The sequence below is a fragment of the Zingiber officinale genome, chromosome 5A (genome assembly GCF_018446385.1).
Source record: "Zingiber officinale cultivar Zhangliang chromosome 5A, Zo_v1.1, whole genome shotgun sequence".
In the NCBI taxonomy this organism is placed as follows: domain Eukaryota; kingdom Viridiplantae; phylum Streptophyta; class Magnoliopsida; order Zingiberales; family Zingiberaceae; genus Zingiber; species Zingiber officinale.
Window position 1 is genome coordinate 83062214 of NC_055994.1, and position 11390 is coordinate 83073603.

The following is an 11390-nucleotide window of genomic DNA, read 5'->3' on the forward strand; positions in this document are numbered from 1 at the left end:
ACATAATCTACTTGCAAGAATTATTTAGCAGTAATGCCATGGTTTCATAACCTATCAAATGATCATGAAGGCTTCCCTGAGCCATATATTCATAAACAAGAGCTAGGCCTTCTCCATCAATGCAGTATCCAATCAATTCAACCAGGTTTTTATGATGAATTCTTGTCAAATTCTGAACCTGCAACACAACACACAAAATAGTATCCAACATGGTCTATGCAATGATGTGATATTAAATAAGAAAACAGATAAAGGACCCAACATTTTAGATGCTATAGAAGTAAATTTGAGAGTTTGAAGAATATGAACTATATGTTGAGCCCCACATGGTCCTCCCTGGACAATTTTAAGCTCAAGGAAGCATGCGATCTTAATTACCAAGTACACTAGATGCATAAATTTCATCAGATCATCCATGCTCCAAGACATCTGATCTTTTAAAGTTTTGGAAAGCTTAATTAGTTACCTCAGCAACAAATTGCCTTTCCCCTTGCGGTGATGATTGAGAATTCAACTTGACAGCTACTTGCTTTCCATTTTCCAAACAACCATGAAGCACAACTCCAAATCCCCCTTTCCCAATTTTCCTAGCAAAATTGGTAGTTATGCCAATCAACTGTGTGTATGAAAATCTCATTATATGAGGGATTGCTGTCAGAGGATGAGGCTGTGGAGGATGAGGTGTATCATATAGACTATTTTTTTCCTCAAGATGTCTTTTGCCTGGATTAGGGACTGAACCTGTATTGCCAACCAAGAGATAATGGTTACACCATATGAAAGCCTATGGATCTTGGAAAGGAATTAAAATTGAAATTAAAGCATGTCACCCAGATTTACCTACCTGGATGACGTTTCCAAATGCACCACCAAACAAATACCACAGCCATTATTAGCACAAAGCACCCACCAATTACTGATATCACAATGATAATGGTCTTATTATTGGGGGAAGGAGGTGGGCTTGGAGGAGCATTATCAAATCTGACACCAAGCAATTTAAGCAGCAATGATCAGATTCAGAAACCAATTGAAGGAATACTCATTTATCAGCACTTAATATCATATGGTAGATAACAAACAAGAATACTAAGTAGTCCCCTTCTCACGTTTGTTTGATTTAAAGAGGGCTAGGCTATTTCTTCAAGCACGAATCTTACAGACGATTTGTGCACACATCTCAAAATCCCTAGGTGCTACCGAATAGTGATCTAGGTGCCATCCAATGATAATCAAGGTGCCACTAAAATGTAAACAGTTTGATATTCTAAATTGGCGGGACCTTCCAAGATAAATTCATTTTTTTTTTTCATTTGGAATTAGTGACACCTTGATAACTATTTGATGGCACTATGATGGCTATTTAGTGGCACGTAGAATCCTAGAAAATCATTTAGGGACATTTAGATAACTATTTAGTCGCACATAGGGGTTGTAAAGATATGCTCAAATTTTCAGCGTTCTAAATTGGTGGCACCTTGATAGCTATTTGGTAGTTCCTTGATAACTATTTGGTGGCACCGTGGCACCTAAATAACCATTTAGTAGGATCTAGAGTTTTTTAAGTTGCATTGAGATTTTGCATGAATATGCAAACAAATGTGAAGGGGGGCTGCAGAAGTCCCATCCATTGATAACCTATTAAGCAACATGATTGGATTATGCATAAGGCTTTTAAAGCCTATAAAGAGACAAGACACCCTTTCTTACAGCTACTTTTGCGAATCAGAAATTTACATAGTTTCACTGTGAAATTGTGAATCATCCCCAAAACAAAAGCAGTATTCCTTTCCTACTCGAAAAACTAGCATTGCTCATGTGTTGATATTTGTTCCATCAACATAACATCCTTAAAAGAACTGAAAATTTTGAAGGAAAACTAGATTAAAAAAGAAGGTCGATACTTTTCCAGGAAAAGATAGGTCCAAAAAGTGTGGGTCCAGATGAAAGGGCACTTAATTTGTTTGCTTGCAATAGTTTGCTTTATCGGCTTTTTATTTGGAGGGATGGAGGGGGAGGGGGAGGGTGAGGGTGAGGGGAGAGGTGAAAAAATTGAAGGTATAGGAAAGTGGAGGGCAGAGAGAGCAAGAAACAGGATTCCTCGATCTTGTTTATTTTGACTGAAAGAAGACAACAAATATGAAAAAAATTAAAACAAAAATTGATTGATCAATTGATTGCCCGTCTTTGGACCGGTGGCAATCCAATTGACCATGAGATTCCTGAATTGATGTTTGGTCAACAATTTGGGACCTGCTGGAAATAGGCCTTACCATCGGATTGACGAGCTATATTGTCCTCTCTCTCATCTTGTTTCCCTGATTTGAGAAGAATGGACAAAGTGAAGGTTTGTAGTTTTTAATTCTTTCCCTCCAAATAAACATAGTTAAAATATTTTTCTTCTCTCTTTCCTTCCTACCATCGCCCCTCTGTGCCCTTTCACCCAATTGCATAGGGCCTAAGCATTACATGTATTGGTATGAAAGAGGATTGCATCAATCTATACTCTTTTTGCTTCAGTGTTCCAAAGTTACAATTATATCAAGGCTATGACGATATTAAAGATACTATTTTTATGGTATAACGAACTGTCCTAGTAGCTTGGTACACAGTGGAAAAGTTATCTATACCAGGAATGATGAAAAACATCAAATATACCTCTTCCTCCTCACCGAGTCATGTTTGTACCAATTACTAGGGTGAACTATATGTATTTTATCAGTTAGCTTTATGCAACGGATACCACTAACAAAATCCAAATCAACTAAAATCATATTTTATGACACCAATTAAAGTTTTCTTTGATCTCTCACTACTCTTGACACCTTCACTTCTAACAATAGAGTTTATTTGTCACCTTTGAATATTTCCATACTATCTAAAAAAAATCTATATACCTCTATTTTATATCAATTGGAACTACATCTAACTGCTGTAAATTATCATCCTTTCTAGTACTTCATTCATCAATCTTTATACATATTAATTACTAATTTACTACTAAATGACTCAATATCCCAATCCATAAAGTGCAATGAATTGCACTACAAACTTAATTTTTTTCCTTTTAGCATAAGAGACATGCCTCACACAAGACCCCTATAGCTTCTCTCCAAGAGGATGGTAAAAATAACTTGACCAGCAACTCTGATAAAGATTATTTTATAAATATATTTATCAACTACCATTCATAATCATGTTTTTCATGAACGATCAATTGGGTGTATATCTGACAGCATTCCTTGATCAAACCAACAAATTCAATCAATTTTTGAACATTGTAAAGTTGTGAACTAATAAATTCAATTTCACAACCATTCCAATAAGATAGTGAGAACCTAACTAAGTATTTATTACCCGTGTTCACTTGTGGATCTGCCTTTTGTAATGCAAGTAAAAAATGTAAAACAGACATGCCCTGACATCCAGAAAAGACTTATCTTGATTTGGGATTCAGTGGTTATGTACCATATAAATAACCTACAATGGCCCAATAACAAAGAAATTAGCTGTAGCATGAATTTCATGCTCCAGGCAGTCCCAATTCATTGTTAAACTATGAAAAGGAGAATGAAAAGATTTCATGGCCAGGTGGAGAGATAAGCTACTCACTTTCAGCAATACTAGGATTCTACTCATGAATAGACATAACTATACTGATTCTGAATACATATGTATATTACTATTTCTTTATGGAAGTGGAAAAAATATAAATATGAGATGCCAACAAGCACACGTCTAATGTGATACATGTTGCTGAAATCATCATAGTTAAGCTGTCCATGTGCCAACTAACCCACGTCAACAAGTTAATTTCTGCGTCCTAATAGGTGCCTTGTATTAAGAGAGATAAAATTTGCTTTGAAGAATTGACTAAATCAGTTAATAATAGGAAGAAAGATTTCTTAAGAGAACATTGATGTCAAAGTTTGACAGAAGGAATTATAGCAAACACTTACATAATCTGTAGCAGCCGATCATTCACTCTTGTCCTAAGCGAAGGAGGTATCGTCTTATCAATGTTGGTTTGCATTAAATATCTAAGGGAAGAAAAAGCAAAGAAACTTAATATATCAAGAAGAGATCTTGTGTCATTGATTCTGCTATTTGAAAATAGATAGTAAATAAACCATTGGTGTAAGACTTACAGAACTTTAAGCTGGGATAATTTTCCTAATACATCAGGTATCATTCCAGTCAAGTTATTGTAAGATAGATCCCTGAAATTAACAACCAAATTAGAGTTCCAAGTCATCCCTTGAACAAAGAATCCAAGGTACAAGAAAAGTTCACATCTCTAACAATATCATATCAGTACTCTACACATAATTAATCAAATTGGTGTAGACTGCATAGACACATGTAGGTCTCATGCAATAGTGGTGGTCTAGTTATAGAGCACGAACAAAAAGGGTCGACGATAAGCAATATTGTAACACCCCGGCCTGGGCGGGCCCCACCTGGACCGAACCGGGAACGCCACCAGAATTGGCCATCGGGTTGACGACTAGCTCCACAAACCACCGAAGGTCCTTTCAGCGTGCTTTGTCCTCACTCACACGCACCCTGAAAAACTTCCCAGGAGGTCATCCATCCTCAGATTTCTCCAAACCAAGCACGCTTAACTTTGGAGTTCTTAAGTTTGGGCTTCCAAAAAGGAAGGTGCACCTTGGTGATATGGATAGTACCATCTAACCTTTTATGCCATAATTAACCAGAATCTCAAAACCGGGGTGATCTGGATGCAGCTCAGGGCATAGGAGGAGTTAGGGAGAAGGAAGGGGGCATTTGGGTCTTTGGACACATTAAGGGTTTTGGCTCTTTTAAAGAGCACTGTTCACGAATGAGAAAGGAGGCCGGTTCGTGTTTTGTGGCCCGTCGCCATCTCTCTTCTTTTTCCTCCCTCCTCGCCAGCGCCGACACCGACCGCCGGCTGCCGCCGTTCCCCTTCTCCTCCTCGCGACTCCGCTGTGGGACTTCTCCCCCTCCTCACGACGATGTCGCCGGATAGACCGGCCACAAGCTCCTGCTCCCCTTTGTGGATTGGCCTTGCGTGGAAGATATGAGATTGATGAGGGTGGCGGATCGAGATCAGCTGTGGACACTACGTCGCAAATCCTAGGCCAAGTTGATTCATAGTCTTTTGTGTTTTATTCTTTACTTCTTTGGCTGTCTACCTCCTTAGGAAAGTCGCGCTTTCTCATTGCTGACCGCTGACATCCATCTTCGTATTCAAGAGAAGTTCCAGTTTCACAGCAATCCAGCATTTTTGGAGTCAATTCATACATCATTAAAATTTGATGTCATTCACTGGCCATTTCCATTTTATGCTCATGCTTTCACACTCTTGATGACTCGTTGACTCATGGTTGGTGAAAGTTCAAAGAGAAAACAAGAATGAGAAGCCAAACTTCACAATTTACTGATCACAGCACCAAACATTCAGACTGGAGTTGAGCAAGGGTCACCTCCCTTTGGTTGTCTGGGCAGGCATGGAGCTTGGCATCATACACAGATTACAAATTCGGCGCTTCAGCTGACTCATACCCATCTACTCGTCAGGGCCACGACGACTCGATCAACACCGCGATCAGCTTACCCATCCATCCGAGGGCGCCCCCCGGGGCCAGGGTACGTTATTGTACTCCTTATTCATACTCGTCACTTATTTTATTGCTCTATTTATGTGGCTACTTATATATTCGTGGGACTCGCCTCGAGCATCGGGGTACCAGAGACCGGGGCAACCTGGTCGCTGGCTACCGGTACCGTTGACCAGGAGACTTCGGATGACTTGGTCAACACCGAAGACAACCCACCATGGGGTCATGGGGATGCGATCAACCTTCCAGACACGATACACCGGCAGGTTCGTCTTCTCAACTTCCCGACAGGAACAAATTTGGCGCTGTCTATGAGAACGCACCTGGTCTGGAACGTGAAGACGGACGACCCGGAAAGTTCCGACACCTCATGGCCTTGAGGGGTTTCGACGAGTATATCGTATCCTCTTCACTCCACAGGTATTCGGGAGTCGAAAATTAAGTCAGATCCTCTGCTGGTCAGTAGGTTAATTTTTCAGCTATATATCCTCTTTCGGTCATAGAATTTATCATAGTTTCTCGAGCGAGGACTCCCGTGCCGATCGGCCGAGTTTCCATCATATCCGAGCCACCGGCTCGATGCCAAAGGCCCCTGAGTCGATTGGGCGGGCGTGTATATTATCCGAGCCACCGGCTCGATGCCTAAGACCCCGTGCCGATCCGCCGGGCGTATATTATCCTAGCCATCGTCGATGTCGAAGACCCAGTGCCGATCGACCGGACGTATATTATCCGAGCCATCGGCTCGATGTCGAAGACCCCGTGCCGATCCACCGGGCGTATATTATCCGAGCCATCGGTTCGATGTTGAAGACCCCGTGCCGATCCACCGGCGTATATTATCCGAGCCATCGGTTCGATGTCGAAGACCCCGTGCCGATCGGGCGGGCGTGTATATTATCTGAGCCACCGAATCGATGCCCAAGACCCCATGTCGATCCACCGGGCATATATTATCCGAGCCATCGGCTCGATGTCGAAGACCCCGTGCCGATCGGTCGGGCGTGTATATTATCCGAGCCACCGGCTCAATGCCCAAGACCCCGTGCCGATCGACCGGGCGTATATTATACAAGCCATTGGCTCGATGTCGAAGACCTCGTGCCGATCAGCCGAGCGTATATTATCCGAGCCATCAACTCAATGTCGAAGACCCCGTGCCGATCGGCCGGGCGTATATTATCCGAACCATCGGCTCGATGTTGAAGACCCCGTGTCGATCGGCCGGACGTATATTATCCGAGCCCCTAGCTCGTTGACGAAGACCCCACGCCGACTGGCCGGGTGTATATTATCCAAGCCCTGAGCTCGTTGACGAAGACCCCGCGCCGACCGGCCGAGTGTATATTATCTGAGCCCCTAGCTCATTGACGAAGACCCCGCGCAGACTGGCCGGGTGTATATTATTTGAGCCCCGAGCTCGTTGATGAAGACCCTGCGCTGATCGGCCGGGTGTATATTATCCGAGCCCCGAGCTCTGTCAGGGACTCCCGTGTCAATTGGCCGGGTTTGAGTTATATTAGAAGACCGTCGAGCGGCGACGTTAAATTCTAGAGTCGAACCGACGACTATAAAAACCCCGGCTTGAAAACCGTTGAGCGGCGACGTTAAACTCTAGAGTCGAACCGGCGACTATAAAAATCCCAGTTTGAAGACCGTCTCTAGAGTCGAACCGGCGACTATAAAAACCCCGGCTTGAAGACCGTCGAGCGGCGACGTTAAACTCTAGAGTCGAACCGGCAACTATAAAAACCCCGGCTTGAAGACCGTCGAGCGGCGACGTTAAACTCTAGAGTCGAACCGGCTCCCGGCTTGAAGACCGTCGAGCGGCGACGTTAAACCCCCGCCTTAGCGGACCAGTCCGTCAGATATTCTATCTCCCCCGTTCGAGGTTGAGCTTATCAGAGCATGTATCTCCCCCGTTCGGAGTCGAGCGGTCGCCAGATATTTTATCTCCCCCGTTCGGGGTCGAGCGTTATTCACTGGTCTCAGACCAGCTTTAGATATTCTTTTTCCCCCGTTCGGGGTCGAGCTTATCAGAGCATCCATCTCCCCCGTTCGGGGTCGAGTGTCTTTACGGGTCGCGGACCAGCTTATCAGATATATTCTATCTCCCCCGTTCTGGGTCGAGTGATCGTCACTGGTCTTGGACCAGCTTCGGATATTATATCTCCCCCCGTTTGGGGTCTAGTGATCATCACTGGTCTCGGACCAGCTTCGGATATTGTATCTCCCCCGTTCGGGGTCGAGTGATCGTCACTGGTGACCAGCTTCAGATATTGTATCTCCCCGTTCGGGGTCTAGTGATCATCACTGGTCTCGGACCAGTTTCAGATATTGTATCTCCCCCGTTCGGGGTCGAGTGATCGTCACTGGTCTTGGACCAGCTTCGGATATTGTATCTCCCCCGTTCGAGGTCTAGTGATCATCACTGGTCTCGGACAAGTTTCGGATATTGTATCTCCCCCGTTCGGGGTCGAGTGATCATCACTGGTCTCAAACCAGCTTCGGATATTGTTTCTCCCCCGTTCGGGGTCGACTGATCGTCACTGGTCTCGGACCAGCTTCGGATATTGTATCTCCCCCGTTCGGGGTCGACTGATCGCCACTGGTCTCGGAACAGCTTCGGATATTGTATCTCCCCCATTCGGGGTCGAGTGGTCGTCACTGGGCTCGGGTTAGCTTATCAGATCTCTTATCTCACCCGTTCGGGGTCAAACATCTTTAATGATGGCGGGCGAGAGTAGGTCCACTGGTTTCGGACCAGGATATCTCACGGGCTCTATGCCCGCTCGGCTAAAGACTTTCGCGTCCATGCGCCTGCATTTCCCGGACTACGCTTCCATTCAGTTCACGGGTGATGCGTCCGCTTGGCATCATTCTCCCGACATATATTCACCCGATCGACATTCTTCCGATCGTCCGGTCGGTATGTTCGCGGTCGTACGTTCGGCATCATTCGCCCGACATCTATTCACCCGATCGACATTCTTCCGATCGTTCGGTCGGTATCTTCGCGGTCGCACGTTCGGCCGCCGACTGCCGCCGTTTCGTGTTTTGTGGCCCGCCGCCATCGCTCTTCTTCTTCCTCCCTCCTCGCCAGCGCCGACACCGGCCGCCGGCTGCCGCCGTTTCCCTTCTCCTCGCGACTCCGCTGTGGGACTTCTCCCCCTCGCGACTCTACTGTGGGACTTCTCCCCCTCCTCACGACGATGCCGCCGGATAGACCGGCCACAAGCTCCTGCTCCCCTTTGTGGATTGGCCTTGCGTGGAAGATATAAGATTGATGAGGGTGGCGGATCGAGATCAGCTGTGGACACTACGTCGCAAACCCTAGGCCAAGTTGATTCATAGTCTTTTGTGTTTTATTCTTTACTTCTTTGGCTGTCTACCTCCTTAGGAAAGTCGCGCTTTCTCATTGCTGACCGCTGACATCCATCTTCGTATTTAAAAGAAGTTCCAGTTTCACAGCAATCCAACATTTTTGGAGTCAATCCATGCATCATTAAAATTTGATGCCATTCACTGGCCATTTCCATTTTATGCTCATGCTTTCACACTCTTGATGACTCGTTGACTCATGGTTGGTGAAAGTTCAAAGAGAAAACAAGAATGAGAAGCCAAACTTCACAATTTGCTGATCGCAGCACCAAACATTCAGACTGGAGTTGAACAAGGGCCACCTCCCTTTGGTTGTCTGGGCAGGCATGGAGCTTGGCATCATACACAGATTACAGATTCGACGCTTCAGCTGACTCATACCCATCTACTCGTCAGGGCCACGACGACTCGATCAACACCGCGATCAGCTTACCCATCCATCCGAGGGCGCCCCCCCGGAGCCAGGGTACGTTATTGTACTCCTTATTCGTACTCGTCACTTATTTTATTGCTCTATTTATGCGGCTACTTATATATTCGTGGGACCCGCCTCGAGCATCGGGGTACCAGAGACCGGGGCAACCTGGTCGCTGGCTACAAGTACCGTTGACCAGGGGACTTCGGATGACTTGGTCAACACCGAAGATAACCCACCACCGGGTCATTGGGATGCAGTCAACCTTCCAGACACGACACACCGGCAAGTTCGTCTTCTCAGCTTCCTGACAGGAGCACGGGGTATTACAATCACCCCCACTTAAAGACACAATGCCCTCGTTGTGTAATCACGAATCACACCATAGACAAATCCCAGAATCTCCCTCGCTAGGTGGTGCCCCTACCACAGGCGCACTCACGGTCGCAAGATGGCTCTGATACCATCTATAACGCCCCGGCCCGAGCGGGCCCCACCCGGACCGAACTGGAAACGCCACCAGAATTGGCCATCGGGTTGATGACTAGCTCCGCAGACCACCGGAGGTCCTTTCAGCGTGCTTTGTTCTCACTCGCACGCACCCTGAAAAACTTCCTGGAGGTCACCCATCCTCAGATTTCTCCAAGCCAAGCACGCTTAACTTTGGAGTTCTTAAGTTTGGGCTTCCGAAAAGAAAGGTGCATCTTGGTGATATGGATAGTACCATCTAACCTTTTAAGTCATACTTAACCAGAATCTCAGAACCGGGGTATTACAAATATGGTCAAGATTGGCAATCTAGAATGACCAAATCGAAATGCGTACTATATACCATTGATGAAATGATTGTATGCGTACAATTATGAACATTAAAGAATGATGATATGATATTCTCTTTATTCTGTAAGATGGACATAAAACATAAGTGGAAAATTTCAGAAGAGAAGCTAACAATAAATAGTACCTTGTACTTTGAGAAAGTAACCGTGGAGTACTAGTTACAAAAATGAACTTTAATTGTAAAAAATATAAAAATTTTAGCGGACAATAATACAAAATTTACAAGTATCGCAGAAAACTCAAAGTTGCATGCCGGAAGTTCAGAAGACACCAACCGATCCTACTATAACCACAGCATTTTCTATGTTAGCTCCAATTGTGAAAAAAAGAATAATAGGATAAGACATTATAGGTAGATAGAATTATCTGTAAGTTTGGGGTTTCCAGTATCTGCACAAGATATGCATTTTAAGTACTTAGTACTCAGAACCAAGACAATTATATAAGTATCCTTCAATAACAAACACAAATGAAAGGACTTCCAAGATTACTTTCATAGTTAAGGTGCAAGTATATAAATATATAATCAAGGTACTTATCATAAAGCATCAGCACTTACAGATAATTGATTGCTGAAAGTTCACTGAAGGAAGGGGATATTTCACCAGTCAGTTCACTATAAGACAGATTTCTGCAAGCAATCAAATTAATCTTATAAATTTAAATATTTGAGTATTTTAGAACAGTTATCTTTTTAATAATCATTTTTTTTCTTCAGTGGATAACTCACACAACTGTGATACTTGGGGGCTCTGAAAAATAGCTACAATTCAAACCAGCCCATCTATATTCCACTGGTGAACAGGGATCACCTGTCCATTGCTTCTTCACTTCATATTGAGCCTTGATGGCGTTAATGGCATCAACTAGTTATCAATAGCCAATAAACAAAGAAATCAATCAGCACATTGCATTAACTATTGTTTGTGAAGATCCATGCAAATTAAAAAAAAAAAGACAAACAAAGCAAGCATGACCACGACCCAATTAAGAAAGTAATAGAATAGATCTGAAAAGAAATTGTTAGTTTTTGTCTGAATAGCAAAGCCTTACATAGAAAACTAAAGAACATAACCTGCTGTAAATCTAATAGCAGACTATTTTGAACTCAGGCAGTTTTATGCCATCAACATATCCTATCATACAAGCAA

General features: G+C 44.1%; 1 protein-coding gene and 1 long non-coding RNA gene across 2 annotated transcripts; both read right to left on the bottom strand.

The window, feature by feature from the left end:
* Positions 1 to 738, bottom strand: LOC121980761 (receptor-like protein kinase At3g21340). Its single transcript, XM_042532956.1, has 2 exons — positions 467 to 738; positions 1 to 178 (listed from the first exon to the last, which is right to left on the bottom strand). The coding sequence occupies exons 1-2, from the start codon at positions 635 to 637 to the stop codon at positions 8 to 10; spliced, it is 342 nt and encodes a 113-aa protein (XP_042388890.1). The 5' UTR covers positions 638 to 738; the 3' UTR covers positions 1 to 7.
* A 3272-nt stretch (positions 739 to 4010) lies between these two features.
* LOC121980762 lies at positions 4011 to 10870 on the bottom strand. Its single transcript, XR_006111658.1, has 3 exons — positions 10799 to 10870; positions 4149 to 4220; positions 4011 to 4040 (listed from the first exon to the last, which is right to left on the bottom strand). It is a non-coding gene; the product is annotated as an uncharacterized LOC121980762 (long non-coding RNA).
* Between the last annotated feature and the right edge of the window lie 520 nt (positions 10871 to 11390).

Bases quoted from the DNA above. Each gene is read 5' to 3' on its own strand.
- LOC121980761 (XM_042532956.1), bottom strand. From the start codon at position 637: ATGAGATTTTCATACACACAGTTGATTGGCATAACTACCAATTTTGCT. The intron at 179-466 runs GTAACTAATTAA...GTTGTGTTGCAG, and splicing joins AAAGGCAATTTGTTGCTGAG to GTTCAGAATTTGACAAGAAT.